Source organism: Carlito syrichta, unplaced genomic scaffold (genome assembly GCF_000164805.1).
Source record: "Carlito syrichta isolate Samal-C Ts95f unplaced genomic scaffold, Tarsius_syrichta-2.0.1 Scaffold77898, whole genome shotgun sequence".
Lineage (NCBI taxonomy): Eukaryota > Metazoa > Chordata > Mammalia > Primates > Tarsiidae > Carlito > Carlito syrichta.
This window is the reverse complement of record NW_007021994.1, coordinates 217,202-238,021: the sequence shown is the minus strand read 5'-3', so window position 1 is coordinate 238,021 and position 20,820 is coordinate 217,202. Positions and strand designations below refer to the sequence as shown.

Sequence of the window (20,820 nt, the reverse complement as noted above, 5' to 3'; positions counted from 1 at the left end):
GGAAGGATCGCCGGAGCCCAGCAGGTCGAGGCTGCGGTGGCCGGGAGCGGCCACAGCACTCCAGTCTGGGCGACAGCGTGAGACTCCAACTCAAAAAAACCCCAAAAAACAAAAAAAACATAGCACACTACACAAGCCAACATATAAAATATTTACAACATACCAACTGGTGCATGGTGCTCTGGCAATCATGTCCCTGAGCTTAAAATCTGCTACAAAAGATTAAAACATAAATTGACCCTAACACTTAAATTTTGGCTTGCTCTAAAAGAGATCCACAGGTTATGGTGCACACATGTCTATAGGTAGAATGAAGACATCACTGGGAGGTGGGGTTTAGGTTTGCTTTGAGGAGCAATAAGGCACAGAAGAAGCATAATTCACAGAGCACTTGAGAAAGAAGACAGTTGCACGAGAGAGGGAAAACTCAAGACAGCAAAAATACGGAGGAATCCATTTTGGCAAACCAAGAGATCAAAGCTCAGGACACGGAGATGACTATCAGTCCTAGGAAACTTTCTATAGGACTTGAGAGACAATATAGATGAGATTTGATAAAATAATGATTTTCAAAGAAAAATCAGAAAACCAAATAATTCATTTTTTTCCACAGAGATCACAATGATGCTTTTCTATCATCTTTTCTATTTCTAATATGTCTTATCTCAATTGCCTGTCACAAAAATGCATTTACCAGGGTGCACCACAGAGTCCTGGGTCTTACCTATGAGATCGGTGGGGCCAGTTCCCAGGTTTTCTCCTCTGATTGTGACCTTTGTCCATGGTATTCCTTCATTTGGAGAGATGCCTGTCACAAGGGGGGGTTGTCGTGATCGAGACATTGTGCTTTGAGGAGAAAATTGGTGATTTTGTTGCAGAAGTAATCTGTTCAAAGAGAAAGAAAAGAAGAATTAGTACCAACCAAGATATGCACTGACTAGCAATACAAGAATGCCAGACATTCAGTAGCAAAACAGAAAAAGTATTCTTAAACATATAGTTCTGAATTTTTTAGCTGTCATTTAGCAAATCAGCCAACATCTACTGAACATTAAGTTACTAAGGACACTCTTGTAAGTAGTGAAAGAAATATGTAAGAAAAATAACAGAAAACTTGGCATTTGATTCTAAAACCCTTCAGTATTATGGAAAATGGGACCTACCTGTCACCAATTAGCTCCATGGCTACAACCATTGAATCCTAAATGTATACTAGGAACTGTTCTACTAGTCTATTCCTAAAGTTATTTAAGGAAGATATTCTGATTAAATTTATACAAAAAAATTAAAATGTGTTTATGTTTCCATAGGTGTGTATTGAATTATAGATTACTTTTGTATTTATGTAATGTAGCAACTCTTTTTAATGAGGTTTACATTTCGGTCTTTAATCCATTTAGTGTTGATTTTTGTATATGGTGATAGGTAGGGGTCCTGTTTCTTTCTTCTGCATGTGGTCTCTTTTTGGCAGGGAGATTTCTTATAACTAAGTCAATTTCCTGGATTGTTATTGATTTATTTAGGGTTTCAATTTATTCTTGTTTCAACCTTGGGAGATTGTATGATGCCAGGAAATCCTCCATTTCCTCTAGATTTTCTAGTATATTTGCAAACAGATATTCATACTAATGTCTGATAATCTTTTTAATTTCTTTGGGGTCAGATGTGACAGTACCTTTTTCATTTTTAATTGTGTTTATTTGAACTTTCTCTTTTTTCTAGTGATTATGGCTAGGGGTCTGTCAATTTTATTTATTCTTTCAAAAAAACCAGCTTTCTCTCTTGTTTATCCTTTCTATGATATTTTTGTCTTCTATCTCCTGCAACTGTGACTTTTATTTAGTAAACGAGATTTTTTCCTACTGAAATTAGTATTTAATTATTCTTGCCTTTCCAGCTTCCTTAGGTGTGACACTATGCTGTTTACTTGTGATCTATTTTCTTGATATGTGCATGTAATGCTATAAACTTCCCTCAACACTGATTTCATGGTATCCCAGGGAATTTGATATATTGTGCCTTTGTTGTCATTTGTTTCCAGGATTTTTAAAATTTCTGTCTTGATTTCTATGTTGATCCAAAAGTCATTCAGCAATATGCTGTTTAGTTTCCATGTATTTGTGTGATTTGAAGGGTTCCTAAAGGTGGTATTTATTTTTAATTTCATTGTGAACTGCAAAGATGCTTGGTATTATTTCAATGTTTTGAAATTTGTTCACACTTGATTTATGCATGAGAATGTGATCAATCCTGGAGTATGCTTCATGTGCTGATTAGTAGAACGTATACTCTTGTAGTTGCTGAGTAGAGTGTTCTGTAGATGTCTAGCTACAAGTGTGTCAAATTAAGGTTCTGGATCTCCTTAGGTGTGTTGTTGTTGCTGTTTTGCCTCAATGATCTGTCTAGGGCTGTTAGCGGGGTAGTAAAGTCTCCAACTACAATTGTATGGGTGTCTAGATCCTCTCTTAGTTTATGTAGCAACTGTTTCATAATTCTGGGTGCTCCTGTATTGGGTGCATATATATTTAAGGTGGATATTTCTTGCTGGTGGATTGAGCCTTTATCAGTATGTAGTGTCCTTCTGTGTCCTTTTTCACTTGTTTTAATTCTGTTCTGTCTGATATAAGAATAGCTACTCCTGCCCTTTTGTATTTTTCATTTGCCTGAAAAATCTTTTTCAAGCCCCTTACATTGAGCCTGTGGATGTCTTTTGCACTGAGATGGGTTTTCTTGGAGGCAGCAGATGTGGAATCATTTTATCCACTTTGTTACTCTATGCCTTTTTTAGTGGTGCATTCAGTCCATTCATGTTCAAGTTAATTATGCATATGTGGTGTTTATCCCTGTCATAATGCTTCTATGTTTTGCTTCCTTTTTTTGTTTTGTTTTAGCATTTGTGGATGATCTGTGTGCTCTCTTCACTCTGTTCTTGTCTATGCTTTTGCAACGGATGGAACTGATCTGTCATTTTTGTGCTCATAACTTTCTCAAGCATCTCCTAAAGGACTGGTCTGGAGGTGGCATATTCTTTTAGGGATTGGATGTCTGGAAAAGATTTTAATTCTGCATCACTTATGAAGCTTAGGCTCGATGGGGTAGGAAATTCTTGGCTAGAATTGTTTATCTTTTAGAACATTAAAGATGAGACTCCAGTTCCTTCTGATTTGTAGGGTTTCTGCTAAGAAGTCTGCTGCAATTCTGATGGATCTTCCCTGATAGGTCGTCTGACTCTTCTCTCTAGCTGCCTTTGGGAGTTTTTCTTTCATGCCTACCTTGTGGAAATGGATTGCTATGTGTGTTGGGGATGGTCTTCTCTCATGTACTATCTTGCAGGGGTTCTCTGAATCTCAGGTTTTCTAAACCTCTCTAGCAAGATATGGGGAATTTTTTTGGATGACCTCTTGGAAGACTTGTTCAAGGGTGTTCTCAGTTTCCCCTTCTGGCTCAGGAATGCCAATCAATCATAGATTTGGTTTCTTTACATAATCCCCCCACCTCTCATAGGCTTTGCTCATTCTTTTTAGACTTTTTTAGTCTTTTCTACTTGGTTTTTGTCAAATTGGGTTAGTTCAATATTTTGATCTTTAAGCTCTGAGATTTTTTTTTTCCTTTTCCTGCTCAGTTCTACCCCCTAGGCCTATAACTGTGCTCTGGAAGAAATTCTTCATTGCCAGGATTTCAGATTGAACCTTTCTTATATTGGCCAGTTCAACTTTTACTTCTTGCACTACTTTTGTTAACTGGGTGATCCTTGTTTCCAACATCTCATGGTTTCCTTAACCGTATTCACCATGCAACGTCTGAATTATGTGTCTGTCACCAGGAACAGATTGCTCTGTATGGATTCTACTGTTTGAGAAACGGGAGGAACTTTTGTAGGTAATGCCTCTTTAAGGCTTTGAGGATTGTCAATGTTTTTCCATCGATTCTTCTTCACCTGTAAGGATCGACTATTCTATTTTTTTTTTTTTTTTTTTTTTTTTTTTTTTTTTTTTAGTTTTATTGTTTTGTAGTTAGCTATGGCCTAGCTGTCCTAAGGTCTTTTGTGCTGTTCAAAATGGTTCACACAGGGAAAGGGGGGCCACTACTTTCACTCCATCGCTCTTGAGAATGGTGATCAGAACTCAAAATGACTTTCTGCTGCAAAGTTAAAAAGATATTTGCAAGTAAAAGATGTTCATTGAGAACAAATCTATATGATAAGAAATGCTAAAGAAAGATCTTCAGTCTGAAAGGGAAGTGATACCATATGGTAATTTGGCAGGAGATTCTACAATGAAGAAAATATGAATTCAGCAGAAAGACATAAGAATCTGAACTGTATGCACCCAATAAAAGAGCATCAAAATACATTAAACAAAAACTGATTGAATGATGGGTATAGAGAGATAAATACAAAATCATAGTTAGACGCTTTAATATTCTCTTTCAATATTGATAACAACTGGATTAAACAAACCAACAAGTAAGACTATAGATCTGAAAGATAGTGACTTCAAAAGTGATGTTAGAGTCTTCTCAGTGCAACATATCAAGGAATTCATGTTATCTGTCTGTTTCAACTTTGGATTAGACAGTAGGGTGTCAATGTTAAATTTTCTGATTTTTATAATTGCACTGTGGTAATATAAGAGAATATTTTTGTTCTTAGTAACAACATACTAAAGTATTTAGGAGTAAGGAAATGATGTTATGCCTCATTTGCAAATAGTACAGAAAAAAACATACAGATAGACGAACAGAATGATAAAGCAAATGGGGCAAAAGTAAACGATTGATGGAGTTGGCTAAAGGGCTTACAGGAGTTTTTCTTTATTAACAAAAAAACTTAAGGGGCTTTATAGGAGTTACTTTTACTATTCTTCGGTTTACAGGAGTTACGAGTTACTTTTACTATTCTTGAAAGTTTCCTGTAAGTTTGAAGTTATATCAAAATAAAAAGTTATCAAAAATAATGCTTTGGTAATATGTTTAAATAAAATAAATATATCACATTAATATTATCATGTTAATCAATACATAAGGCCATTGTTAGTCAAAATTGAAAGATATTTATTAATTTTAATTAATATTTATTAATTTTCTCATTTGACGTTAGCAAAATGCACAGATAAGCAATAAACTAATATTAAACAGACATACAAGATGATTCAATAGTTTACATAAGATTATATGTTTTTGAATTAAGTGTTATTTTAATGGGACATACTATTGTTATCTCTTTAAATATACTTCTAAAAGCAGTTAAAAGAGTGGAAAGCTTGTTTCGAGAATGTGCTTATTACTATTATAAAGTAATAAACATGAGTTTTAGTATGGTAACACATTTTAAAAACCTACAGAACACAAAATATATACTTCAGCACAAAATTCAACACTGTTTTTATAAACAGACATCACATTGCCACGAAGGTACCACAACACTGCAAATATTAACAAAAATTTGACTAATTAATTTGACTTATTAATGTCTACAAACCAGTTCTTGATAGACAAAAATATTTTGTTCAACTGGCATGGAAAAATAGGCCACTATTGAGTGGCAATTTAATTCTCTTCTTGACACTATTAAGCTGTGTCCTCAGTATTACAGCACAAATTAGATAAGCATGTGGCTTCAATAGAGTATTTTCAGAATCTGATCTAGAGCACATAAAGATACAAATTTTTAAATAGAAATATTGTTATCCTTGCTTTCAGAAAAACATTAGTATGAAACTTAATAATTATCATTGACATTAAATTATTGAAAAGATAATTAATAGAACTTTCAAACTGTCAGTGATTCTTGAAAATGATAGTTTTGATCACCAGTAGGGGGACACACCAGTATTTCATAGAATCACAGCCAAAAGAGACTTGATCCGGTCAATATCTAGTCCCTTCATCTGAAGAAACTAACTCAGAGATGTTCAATATCTTTTTTTTTTTTTTTAAGGACACACACCTAGTAAGCTGGAAACAAACCAGATCCTGGTCTCCTGATTCTAAGAGTCTAGAATCCCTCTTCCTTTTTTCACCATCCTGTACCAGCTGTGAACGGTACAGTCCACATTCTAAGAACTTCGGTTGTGTCCCCACTGACAAGGGCTCTAGCTCATTCTAGTGTGAAACCAAACTGAAATTAAAATTCTTCTGATCTCAAGGCAAAACTAAAACACTATGATAGGGCATTTCCAATTTACTCTCAATATTTCAAATGCATTTTGAGGGTATTTCTTAAATAACGGAGGGTCATAATCTTATCTTAATTATGTTACCTTCAAAGTTTGTCCAAGTAAAACAAAGTAATGCTTAGTAATAAAAGGTAATGCTTGGGCCACTACGAATAGTCAAAAATCAAAAAGTCTCATCTATTTTCTTATTTGTGATTAAAGAGTACAGGTCTGTTCTAGACATATAAATCAGAGGCAGCTAAAAACTCAGCAAGTATTATACTGGCTCATTTGCAACCTATATATATCCAAACAAGGATAAACCATTATCTCAGGAAGACCAGAAAACTAATAAATTTAGAAACAAGAATACCTGCTTTTTACACCACAGTACCTACAGCACATAGAGCAGTACCTGCTACATATGTACTTAATAATTACTTGTGGAATAAAAAAACTATAGAAAGAGATGCCTCTTTTAAACCAAACTCCAGTTAAAAACATATATTATAGCTAATGTTCTTATGTTTAAAATCATGCCAGGTACAGTGTGGCTCACGTCTGTAATCCCAGCACTTTGGGAGGCTGAGGTGGAAAGACTACTTGAGTTCAGGTTTGAGACCAGCCTGGGCAACATAGCAAGACCTCATTTCCATAGGGAAAAAAAAAAACAAAAAAATTAGCCAGGCATGAGCACCCAGCAATTCCCAGGAGTCTGAGGTAAAAGGATCCTACCTGAGCCCAGAAGCCAAGGCTGTTGGTAAACCATGATTGTGTCTGCACTCCAGCCTGGGCAAGAGTGAGATCTTACCTCAAAAAATAAATAAATAAAACAACATCACAAATAATTTCTTACCCTCAGGGAAAAGGATAAAGCTTAAAAATATAGAATTTAGTTTATGAACATTTTCAGTTTCATAACCCATACCAGACTCAAAGATATTTTTAAAGGAAAGTACTAAACTATAGTTGCCAAGAAGTGTCTACAAATTTTCCTCACAAAGACAATTCAAATGTAATAAAACAATGGTCTTTGAAATTTTGTCACAAGATCTTTTTATGGCAAATACATTGAACAGAGGTTAACAAAAGTTTGACTTTGACGGTCATAAACCTCATTTGTTTAAATAAAACTATAAACAGTCTTTTAATTAAATAGTCACTTAAGAAAATAAAGATTTAAGGAATAAAGCGAACAAAGCTTTCCTAAAAGTACATACCACAAGCTAGTTTTTTGCTTGTTTGATTGTTTGTTTGTTTTTTAAGAGCCACGGGGTCGCCTTATGATGCCCGGGTGGAAGTGCAGTGGCTATTCACAGACATCATCAAGACACACTACAGTGTTGAGCTCCTGGGCTCAAAAGATTCTCCTGCCTCAATCCTGCGCTACCCCAAGGAACCACAAGCTAATTTTACCTTCTAAAAGAAGAGTGATAAAAAGATAAGGTAGTTATTATTACTCACATAAGGAAAGTTACTGCAGATACAGAATCAGCCACTTATATTGGGTAATGGCCTGGCACAGTAACACTAATAAGACATAAAGCAGTAAATGATACAGTGGGCAGATAATAAAAGTTGAAAACATTTGGAGTACTTATTGGAAATTTCACATATATACACAGATGTATATATATGGACTTCAAATTATTACATACTGGTTCTTAGCCTAAGAACCACACTATACACCTATGTCCTGTCAGTTACCAAACAGGGTTATGGGTTTGCTTTTAAAAGGAATCAATTCTGATGTTTCTCCAGATTCATTTTAATTTACCAAGTATTTTTCAATTGCCTAGACTTGAAGAAATAAACAGAACTGAGAGGGTGTTTACAGGAATTACCTAGTTACAGACATTCATTTAATTTATTTTGATATTAGCAACCTATTCAATAAATATATACTCAAGAGCTATTTTTTGATTGTAGAATTTTTTTTTAAGTACAAGTAAGCCTTATAACTAAGCCAGTATAGCTTTAACAAATAATATTTAGTGGGACAATAAAACTATAGTGAGACACCCATTTCTGGATATAAGAAAGAACTTTATTAAAGTTCACTAGTTCACTGATATAGTGAAACATAAAGACATGGCATTTTCTGCTTCTCTAAATACGGTCTTCCTAAGAAAAACAAATGGAAGAGTCTGAAATAATTTGTAAGTTTAATGCCTTGATTTTTTAAAATTTAAGATATGGTTTTCAATGAATTATCATTTTTTGGGAAATAAATTCCTTCCTCCCTACAAGAACAAAGTACATCCTCACAAAAGGACAAAATGACAATGCCCTTCAAAAGGTTTTGGATTCTTTTCAATTTAAATTTTATCTTTTTAGGTAAGTAGTACAGTCACAGAGTATAACAGATTTATTTTTAATAAACAAAAGTAAATTCAAGCTATAAATATCTGAATTAGGGCTTGATAAAACAAGCTCAAAAACTTTAAGATCTATGAATAATTTGAAGACTGGGCTCTAAACTGGGTTCTGGTATTAACAAAAAATTCTTGCTAACTTTTATGCTATGCTCTCTGGATAGATGAGATCATCTCTAAGGTACCTTTTAGTTCTTGTTTCTGTGAAAATACTATAAAACAAAGCTTTCAAACCCAGTAACTAATATATGACTATAGAAACTGGCATTCCCTAGTATTTTTCACAATTAAACTAAAAACTGTAATGAGAGCATGTTATTCATTTGTAAATGTATATAGTTATTATAAAAGTTTTACTACATTATTAAGAGAATCTAAATTAAGATATTATATTTAGATGGCCTCTTGGTTCTTCTTTAATACCATATGCAACTTATCTCTACAAATTAGTGAATAACCTAAAAAGAGAAATAAATTATCTTTCCCATTTTCAAAAGTTACAGTACAGGAAACCAGGCTATAAAACTTTTGACAGATATATTTTGTTAATGAATTAACGAAAGTAAACTATAATAATAATTCACCAAAGATTAAACTGCACAATTATTTATGTTCCAAAACAAGACATTAACATTTTGCATTTCCACTTGGTTTTATTAACTATATCAAGAAGAAAAAACAGAACCAGAGACAGACAACTTTGAGGAGAGAGGATGAAGCAGTCGGGTAAAAAAGTCTTTTACTATAGCTTGAAAATTCTCACTTAAAAAAACAAAGAAAAAACTTAGAAGACATGCCTAAAACAAGGCATTTCTGTGTTATATAATACTACAGAAACAAAACCGGCATATCATATAATTTCCTCACCGTGGTAAGGTGTGTATTCTCTATTTTTATCTTGCATTTAAAGTCTACAAAAATGCTAATAAGAGCAAAAGATGTATTAAAATGAACCAAGAAACGACTTTTTAAAAAATGTCACTCATAAGTTATAAAATGAATAGTTTCACAAAGCTTAAAGTATAACTCCCAAGTGGGTATGTATTAAAAATTATGAAAGACTACTTCTGAAAAACTTTTGAAAACAATTGTCTAATCTTCCCATATTATAACCCTGACAGAATTAAATCAAAATCTATTCAAACTGAAAGAGATTGCCAGGGAATTCAATTGCCAGGGAATTCAAGACTTACCTAGAACCAATGTTTGTTTGTTCTTTCTATAACACCGCAGATGAAATTTGGAAATCAGCAAAACAAAATAAATAAACAAGTATAAGTGCTTTTATCACAAAATCTAATAGAAGTTATTCATTACTGATAAAAATGCAATCATGGGAATTTACTGAGCATGCAAATATAAAGGTTGCCAAGTTAATGGTTTGTTTTACTCCACAAGCCATTAAAAAACTAAACTAAAATTTAATATAAAAGACTATGAACTATTTCTCTCCCTGAGACTGTTCATCACTGTGTCATACTTGCATAACATTGCCTCTCTTTACTCAAAATGATGAAACATCACGAACTATTTTCTAAGTGGAGTAATACTGTAGGGGCAAAAAATTGAAGCTTGGTTTATCCAAAATCACTTGTAAGCAACAGCTTGGTCAATATAAACTTGACTATGGTTACTTTTTTTTTTTCACTGTGCTTTGCTTTATTGTACTTGGCAGACAAATACTGTGTTTTTTACAAACTGAAGATTTGTGGCAACCCTGCCTCGGTCAAGCCCATCAATGTCATTTTTCCACAACATGGTGCTCATATTTTGGTAATTACTGTATTATCTGAAACTCTTTCATCTTTATTATATCCAATATAGTCATCTGTGATCAATGATCTTTGATGACACTATTGCAATTGCTTTGGGTTGCCACAAGTCACACCCATATGAGACAGTGAACTTAATTGATAAAGTGTTGCAAGTGTTACTGCTCCACAAACCTGCTGTTCCTTCCCTCATCTCTCCCCCTTCCTTCAGGCCTCTCTATTTCCTGAGACACAACAGTATTGAAATTAGGCCAATTAATTAGATATTTGACCCAACAATCGTCTCTAAGAGTTCAAGTGAAAGGAAGAGTCACATGTCTCTCACCTTAAATCAAAGGCTAGAAATGATGAAGTTTAGTGAGGAAGACATACCCAATGCCTACACAAGCTAAGGCTAGGCCTCTAACACCAGTTTGCCAAGTAATGAATACAAAGAAAAGGTTCTTGAAGGAAATTAATGTGCTATTCCAGTGAACACACAACTGATAAGAAAGCAAAATGGTCTTATTGCTGATATGGAGAAAGTTTAAGTGATCTGAGTAAAAGATCAAACAATCACAGCACTCCCCTAAATCAAAACCTAATCCAGAGCAAAGTCCTAATTCTCTTCAATCCTATGAAGGCTGAAAGAGTTACAGGAGTGAAGCAGCAAGTACTGACAGAGAAACTGCAGCAAGTTATCCAGAAGACCTAGCTAAGATCACTGATGAAGGTGGCTATACTAAACAGTATTGGAAGAAAATGCCATCTAGGACTTTCATAGCTAGAGAGAAGTCATGCCTGGATTCAAAGCTTCAAAGGACTTGCTGACTCTCTTGTTGGAAACTAATACGTATAGCTGGTGACTTTAACTTGAAGTCAAGGATCAATTACCATTCTGAAAACCTTAGGGTCCTAAGAAATACGCTAACTCTACTCTGCCTGTGCTCTATCAATGAAACAGCAGCATGCTTTACTGAATATCTTAAACCCTCTGTTGAGTACTGCTCAGATACAAAGATTCCTTTCAAAGCGTTATTCCTCATGGACAATGTACCTGGTCACCCAAGAGCTCTGATGGGTGCAAGGAGATATAAATATTGTTTCTAGGCCTGCTAACACAACATCCATTTGCAATCCATGGATCAAGGAATAATTTCGACTTCCAAGACTTATTACTTAAGAAATACATTTTGCAAGGCTCTAGTTGCCAAAGACAGGGATTTCTCTAACGGATTTGGGCAAAGTGAATTGAAAACTTTCAGAAATTGATTCATCACTCTAGGTGCTATTAAGAGTACTTGTGATTCATGGGGGAAATCAAAATTTCAACATTAATAGGAGTTTGGAAAAAGTTGAGTCCACCCACATGGATGACTTTGAGAGGTTCAAAACTTCAATGGAGGAAGGAACTGCAGATTTGGTAGACACAGCAAGAGAACTAGAATGAGAAGTGGAGCCTGAAGATGTGACTGAATCATAACTGCAATCTTACGATAAAACGAATAAAGAGTTGCTTCTTACAGATTAACAAAGAAAGCAGCTTCTTGAGAAGGAGCCCACTCCAAGTGAAGATACTGTAAATGTGATAAAATAACAACAAAGGCTTTAGAATATAACCTACATTTGGTTGACAAAGCAGAGTAGAGTTTGATATGACTGATTCTATTTTAAAAGAAGTAAAATAAACACAGGCTACAGATAAATATTTCATAAAAAGAAAAACCTATGCAGCAAACTTTATTGTGGTTTACTTTTAAGAAACTGTCACAGTGGCCCCAACCTTTAGCAACCACTACCCTGACCAATCAGCAACCATCACAGCAGGGCAAGACCCTCCACCATTTGGCATTTACTACGCCAAGGGGAAAGTTGAGTTTGGAAACTGAATTACACACACACACAAAAACCTGCCTTCCTTTTGTTCCCAGATGGATGGCTGCCGCAATGGAGGGCTTCATGTTGTCCCAAATGGCCTCCCTTACAAATTGCTCACAAAGAAATTCCAGAATATATATCCCCTTTATGGAGCAGCCCTGAAGAAGAGTTCTGTGGGCTCTTCCTCCACTTTGTCTACATGTTTATGTTGTCTTAGATTTACCTAGCATGACAGGAACACATAATTGACTGTTACTCTATCCCTTCTTTCATATGTAAAATGTCAATTCACTGAGAACTATTCAAAGACTTCACAATGTAACCTTCTGGCCTGTCCTCTACCCATTTTTTTCTTTTTCCCCTTTTCCTCTTGCCAATTCTTCCCCTCTTTAAATACTGAAGCCATAAAACCCACGCCTGAAAAAGCAAGGATCACAGAAGCTGCTGTGATTTGTGTTTCTTTTCCTGAACTCATCCTAAACCTTAGCAAAATAAACCTTACAATGGTTGAGATGTCTCAGTCATTTTTTTCGACTTATAGTGTGTACATTGTTTTAAAATACTACTTCACATTCAAGCAATTATAGTGTAGAACAAACATAACTTTAATATGTACGAGAAAACCAAAAAGTCTGCACAACTATCTTTATTGCAATATTTGCTACACTGTAGTGGTCTGGAACCAAACCAGCAATATCTCCGAGGTATGTTTGTATTTTCTTTATTCCACATATGAATATGATACATGTGAAAATGAACCTAATAATAATAAACTCACACTCTGTAGATAATAAATCTAAAACTATGGCCAAGGATATATTCTTTGATATGCCTTTGACAAAACACACACAGCTTAACAAAGAATAGATAATGCACATAGAAGCTAAATAAACACCTTATGTCTTTGAGCTATATTGAGCTCTCTAAATTAAGGAAAGTCCCTATTATACCTATTTTAAAAGAAGAAATTTCCCACTTTACATAGTAGCATTTTATAATTAAATACTGATGCAACTATTTTGGTATTTTAAAATATTTGTATTTACCTTGTTACAATATTTTCTCCAAAAAAATAAAGAGTTGAAGAAGAAAATAATTTTCTTAGCGGAATCTTAAGCATCAATAAAAAAAACTGACAAAGTCAATAAACAAAAAGATGAACTATTCAACTATTTCACCAGTAATTTTTTAATATGATTTCGGAAAAAAAAAAAAAGTTCAACAAAATATACACCCGACATAAGTCAGTGAGTGAAACTTTCAATCCAACTTTCAATCAGCTTTGAAAAGATCATAAACTTTTGGGGATATACCCAGAGGAACTTAAATCACTCTACAAAAAAGATACCTGCATACACATATTTACTGTAGCACTACTTACAATAGCAAAAACATGGAACCAATTGTGCTGCCCATCGAAATTGGACTGGATAAAATAATGTGGAACATATACACAATGGAATATTACACAGCCATAAAGAAGAACAAAATTACAGGCTTTGTAGCAGCTTGGATGGATTTAGAGTCTATAATAGTCATTTATCACAAAAACAAAGAACTGAGTACCATATGTTCTCACTCATAAGCGAATCCTGAACATTTATTATAATACTGTAAGAAAGGAATTGGCAGTAACTGGAAACTGCCAGGGAGGGCAGGAGAACATAATATTAATAAGGGTACTGAACTCAAACCAGGCAAAGTGGGGACCAAAGGTAGGGCCAAACTTTAACAGTACAATGACCACTTGTACAATTGTATGCCTGAATTCTGAACTGTATCCTACATCCTGAATTGTACTCCACATCTTTAAAATAAAATCATTTTTTTAAAAAAGAAAAGGTCATAAACTTTAAAAAAATTCCAAGCTGGCTTTTTATGAAGCAGGAATCAAATACTGAAGAGAGACATATTCATGAGCCAAAACAAGATGAAGAAGAGTATTGCTCAAAATATTGCATAAGGTCATTGCAGGATTTATTTACTGTCTCTCAAAAAACTTCAGGCGCCTACTATTAGCTACCCACACTTGAACTCATGCTCTCTCGGTCTCTGTTTTGAGTCATACCCAGAACAGCCTTTGGAGAATTTCCAAGATTTTAAAAATAACTTTTAATAGACACTAAATCTGTTTCTGTACTCAAGTTCATTTTTCCATACAATTAGATCGGCCTCTACCAGCACATGACCGCCCATGTCCATCCTTCCTACAATGCTCTTCAGGGTCTTCAAGGTTGGCAGATAAACACATCAAGTCACTGGGTTCCAGGAGATATTTCTCACCTCAGCTCTAGATAAATCTCACTGAGTTCTTCCTAAATACAAGGCTCCTGCCTCACCACTGTACATGGCCCTCTGTTTCCACTGTTACAAAAATCATAGGCATGCCACTGCAGAATCTTCTGAATATTCTAAACCATATGAAGATAAATTATAACTCAGACAACTAACAACTTTTATATACATTTAATACCATCTTCTTCAATCAGGACATATATGCAGACATAGTTACACATATCTTTTAAAATTGTAGCATCAAAGCACATGTTTACAATCATTTTTTATACATAAAATATATAATGGAAATCTTTCCATGTTGGTAAACACAAACAAATCTACATTATTTTCATGGCTGCTTGGCTTTCCAGTGTATGGATATATAATTATTTACTCAATTAAAACACAATTGACATTTAGACCATTCCTAATTTTTGCTGTAATAAACACAACAACGAGTACTTTTGTACAAAACAATTTTGCTCATTTGCCTAACTCTTCCCTTGCATTAAATTCAAAGAAGAAGGGATAGCCAAAGAATACACATTTAAAATCCTAATATGTATTATCAAATTGGCCTGCAGAAAGCCACCCACCAACAATGGATATTAGCAATCTGTTTTATCTTCAGCAATCTGATAAGCAAAATAAAATAAATGGTCCCAACTTGTACTGTGTTTGAATTCCATTCTTACGGCCTTTACATCTTTTTATTGGGTTTTCTTGATTTAAAATATCTATGAAGAACATTAACCCTCTATTTCGTATACAATTATCTTTCCTAGTTTATCATCCGACTTTTCACATTGTTGATGGTACCCTATTCCCTTAAGAAATATTAACTCTTTTTATATCAAACCTATTAACCTTTTATTTGCTACTTCTAGGGTTATGCTTTCAAAGTCTTGTTTCTGGTACTTTAATGCTATTTTCATTAGTTATCTGACTCATTTGGAATGTATTTTGGAGTACAGCATACTTAGCTGATGCACAAAATAACACTTCACAGAACCTTCCACTGATCTGAAATGCTGCTTTCATCTTAGACAAAATTCCCATTTTTGCCTGAGTCTGTTTATGGACCCTATATATTTTGTTGCACTGCCCTATCTTATACCTGTAACTGTGATTTAATTTCTACATTCATATTTCAATATCTGATAGGATAATCTTTTAAAAGTCCTCTTAAACATTCTCTCACAGGTATTGTCCCAGACTTCCTTTAAAATATTTTGGCAGAATCTAAAAATAATCCTCCCGGAATTCTTATGGGAATTATTATCACCTTATGGGAATTATTATCTTGCACATACCACACTTACACTTCTTTGTTCATTGTCTATCTGTAGTCACTAGAATGCAGGTCAGGAGAGAAGGGGCTTCTGTCTGTGTATATACTACCATATACACATCATTTAGTACAGCATCTGACATATAATGAATGCTAAACATACATTTGTTAAATGAATGCATGAATTATATGAAATTATGAATTGCTGGATCACTTCAAGATATTCAAAATATTTACAACACTGAGTTGTTCCACTTATTCAAGTCATGTTCCACTCCATTCATGGGGAGTTCATGTAATGTACAGTATATCTTGGTGTCAATCACCTCACTGAGCCTCTCTCACTTGAAATCATTTTTCAATTGATTTTTTCATGTTTTCCATGTAGAAATCTTACTACCTTCATATACTATAATTTTGGTTCTTACTCGTCAATGTTTACGTGTCATTTATTTTAACTAACATATTGCATTTGCTGTTACTTCAAAACACTATTGAATGACAGTGGTACTAGCAAGCATCTTTGTCTTATTTGTAAGTAAAAGGAAATCTTCTAGGGCAGCATTTCCCAAACTGTGTGTCATTAGTGCCCCCTGAGGAATCTTTTCAAGTTATTTTTTTCTTAATTACCCCCCATGAAATTTTAATTCCATATATATACTGTATATTTGAATTGTGTACTAAATGTATAACTTTATACTTTAAGATTTATTTTGTCCCCTAAGAAGTAAGTTTCAACTATTCCTCCTGTCGAGAAAGCATACTCTAACATTTCACCATTAACAAGATGTTTGCTATTAAGCCAATTTTTTTTATTATGGCACATAAAATATTTCTCTATTCTTAGCTTACCGAGAGTCTATTTTTAAAATTAAGAGTAATATTAAATTATTTTTCAGCATCTTTCAAAATAATGTTTTTTCAATCTATTAATATAGTAAATTAAAGTAATAAATTTCCAATTCCTAAAATGGTCTATTATTTTCTAGTCCTTTAAACATTCCTGGATTTGACTTACTAACATTTTATTTAGGAGTTCTACATCTTTAATTTCATTTGCAATTGGTCTAGAATTATTCTTCTCTTGTATTTTTTCTTTGTTTTTCGTAGAAGCATTCAGAAGTATACAAATATTATTGAGCAATTCCTATATCCACAGCAGTATGCTGGCATTACAGAGAGAATGTGAGGTTTTTGATCCTTGTCATCATACAGTAGTTTAAAAAGTAAAGAATATTCTGTTCTTTGAACAGGTTTTCTGTAAGTAGCTTATCAAACCATCTATTTCTAGTGTCTTGTTGGATACAATTATTTGAGAATTTCCTTCATGCTTTTATGTCTATATTTTATAAATCATCTTAAGATAACTTTAGCATTTTTTGAGAAAGTCATATGTTTCAAGAAGAATCATTATTTAATTCATCATTTTCAGCTTCAATATGTATTAACTACTCTTCCTTGCATTTTATTTTGCTGTTTTCTTTCTACCTGCCTGGTCTCAGAAACTCTACTCTTTGTAACAACCACAAAAAGTGGGGAGGAGGACCCAAAGGGCTGTTTTGTTCATGTGAGTTATAGTGATCAATATCAATAAGGCAAATTAAACCAATAGGATGCTTCAGCAGTCTTCTCATTTCTAGTCTGAAAATCTGTAATAATTTTTTACTTTTAAGGAACTCATAATGTCTACACTGTAAGTATTCAATTCCTTTCTCTTTAATCTTAGAATGGTCTCAAGGTGATGCCACAACTTAACTGGCACCACAATACTATAAGGAAATGTTGTGTTACTTAAGACACAATAAATTAATTATTACTATCTATAGAGCTGAGGGAAAGACACTTTTTGTTTTGTTTTATTTTGTTTTGGATTCAGAGTCTCATTCTGGTGCCCAGGCTGGAGTGCAGTGGCACAATCATGGCTCACCATAGCCTCAAACTCCTGGGCTCAGTTGATCTTTCCACCTCAGCCTCCCAAGTAGCTGGGACTATAGGCAAGCACCACCAGGCCCAGCTAATTTTTTAGTTTTTTGTAGAGACTAGGTCTCACTATATTGTCCAGGCTGGTCTCGAACTCCTGGGCTCTGCAAGTATCCCATCTCATCCTCCCAAAGAGTTGGGATTATAGGTGTGAGTCACCAAACCCAGCCATATTTTTATTTCTTATTTCTAGTTTTGTCCAGTCTGTAGGGTAGATACCTTCCTTCCATAAGCCAGAGAATTTGCTATGTCCATTGTGTTATCTTTAAATGTAGAGGTTACAACAGTCAGTCAAAAAAGTAAATCTTGAAGCTGGTGCAGTGGCACATGCCTGTAGTTCCAGCTGCTCAGGAAGCTGAGGAGGGAAGATCACCTGAGCCCAAGAGTTTGAGATATGCCTAAGCAACATAGCAAGACATTGTCTCAATAAAACTGGGGGGGGGGGTCTTTCATTTCTTTTTTAAGGCAACAATCCATTATGCTCCGTGTCCATATTATTCAGAATAAATGGGGTTCTGGGTACTGGGCATGGTGCCAGGACCTCAACAGAAGGAACCAAGAAGCCCTTCCATTTATTCTTTCTCTAACATTCTTCCTTTCTTTATGTAGATCCAAGTTTCTGACCTATATTAATTTCTTTCTCTATAAAGAACTTATTTTAACTTATTTTAATATTTAAGCCAAATCTACTGGCAACAAATTCTCTCAAGTTTGCCTGAAAAAATCCATTTCTCCTTCACTTTTGAAGGGTAATTTCATTGGATACGGAAGTCTATGTAGATTCGTTTTTGTTTGTTTTTTTTCCCTTATCCTTGTCCCTCTTTATGTAAAATGTTCCTCCTCCCCGACCCCAGCTTTTTTCCAGATTTTCTTTGTCTTAGATTTTTCTGCAATTCGAATATGAAATGCCTAAGTGTATTTTTTTTTTGACACTTGCTTGCCTACTGTTCTCTGAGCTTCCTAGATCTGTGGTTTGGTATCTATCATTAATTACGGAAAACCCTCAGCCATTACTACAAATATTTCTTCTGTTCCTTTTTCTCTTCATCTTCTCATATATTTCCATTATACATACGTTATACTTTGTGTAATAGTCCCACAGTTCTTGTATATCAAACTCCATTTTCTTCAATCTTTCTTCTCTTTCCATCACAGTTTTTGAAGATTCTATTGCCAGTTCTTCAAGTTTACTGATTTTTTCCCTAGCCATGTCCAGTCTACTGATGTGCTCATCAAAGGCATCTGCATTTCTGTGGAGTCTTTTTATTTCTACCATTTCTTTTTTATTCTTTCTTAGAGTTTCCATCTGTTTACGCTAGTCATCTGTTGCATGTTATTCAATTTTATCATTAGGGTCCTTAGCGTATAATCATAAAAACCATATTGCTTTAAATTGCTGGTTTGATGATTTTAACAACCCTACTATATCTGAGTCTGGTTCTCATGTGTGCTCTGTACCTTCAAACTGTGGCTTTTGTCTTTTGATTTTTGCCTTGCAATTTTTTGCTCAAAGCTGGACATGAACTACAGGCTACAGCAAACCAATACTGAGTTCCCAAACACTTCTGTTCCTGAGCTTCTATACTAACAGGATTCTCTATATCTGCCCATTTGACTCTCTAATGTAGGGGCCAGCAGTTTGCCCTGGGACATCCATTTTTGAAGGGATATATGAAAAATTATGGATTTTCAGCTGCTCGGCTTTTTCTTCTTATGAGGATGAGAGTGGTGACCTCAAAGCTCCTTACCTGTCAGACCAGAAGGCTTAAGAGATTTGTTTTTAGTATTTACACTATTACTAAATTGCATTATTATAAAAATAAAGAAGTAACTCCTATGATTTACTTATAGTTTTGGTATATAAAGAGTGATCTACAAATTATAAGGTGAAATTCATAAATTTGTAGACTCTGTTTTAAAATTCACATTTACAAAAGAAAAGCTAAAACTAAAAACAACTATCTTTTATTTCTATTAGTTTTCCATTCAATCAGTACAACTTAAGCTTCAACAGTAAGAGGCTTTAGCCAGCACAGTAGTGGTATTATCTGTATACTGTATTGCCATATATTTATTTATCCAAAAATACAACATATAGTTTTTAAACCAGCTGGAAACATTAAAGAGTTACATTTCTTGGACTCACGGAACCCTTGGGGTGAGGAAGAGTAGAAACTTTGCTAGTAGTACAGATTTTGAAAGCTGTTTTCAAAAGTACAGCTTAATGCAGCAAGGCTTAATTTATCAGAAGCCATTAGTAATCAGGAGTTCTGCCTACAGAAGATTTCCAAACAAGGTAGGCTTATACTTTAAAATTCAAAAAATATATAACTTTTAACTATTTTGACAGAGATATTTCTAATCTGTATTTGGCTTCCCAATAGTATATGTAACATAATTTAACTTTAAAAGATAATGAAAAAGTATGAAATCTTGCAAAAATTACCAAAATGTGACACAGAGACATTAAGTGAGCATGTGCTGTTAGAAAAATTTTGCCAACAGACATGCTCAATGCAGGGTCATCACAAACCCTTAATTTGTTTAAAGGAAGGAAGGAAGGAAAGGGAGGGAAGGGGTGAGGAGGAGAGGGGTGTGGGGGAGGAGAGGGGAAGGAAGGGGAGGAAGGCAGGCAGGCAGTACCTGGAAACACAGTATCTGTAAACCACACTAAGCGATAAAAAGAGGTATGCCCATACTCCCCAAACCCAAAAATGGGAAACTGAGAACTATCATCACTTTCAATAAAACTTTATATTGCTTAGCAGGGTTCAAAGAATAAGAAACCTAACAAACTCTGAGCTCAAAATTAAGCAAAAATACCAAATTGTTCATAATTCACATGTAATGAGTCAAATTTGAATAATTATACTCAGATAAAAATGAGGCCAGGCACAGTGGCTCAAGTCTGTAATCTCAACACTTTGGAAAGCTGAGGCAAGAGTATTGCCTGATCTCAGGAGTTTGAGATCAGACTGGGCAACTCGGTGAGACCTCATCTCTACAATAAATCAAAAAATAAGCCGAGCATGGTAGTGCACGCCTGTAGTTCCGGCTACTTAGAAGCCTGAGGCGGAAGGATGGCCTGAGCCCAGCAGGTCGAGGCTGCGGTG

At 34.5% G+C, this 20,820-nt stretch overlaps 1 protein-coding gene across 1 annotated transcript in view; it reads right to left on the bottom strand.

Annotated features, from left to right (window-relative positions):
• The window catches only part of LOC103256279 (exocyst complex component 2-like), a gene marked incomplete at its 3' end in the record, with an annotated part of 57,339 nt that overhangs the window by 19,017 nt on the left and 17,502 nt on the right, over positions 1 to 20,820 (bottom strand). Inside the window, exon 2 of the mRNA XM_008054177.1 lies at positions 725 to 885. Within this exon, the coding sequence (XP_008052368.1) occupies positions 725 to 842 (118 nt within the window). The remainder of the gene's footprint in view (positions 1 to 724; positions 886 to 20,820) is intronic.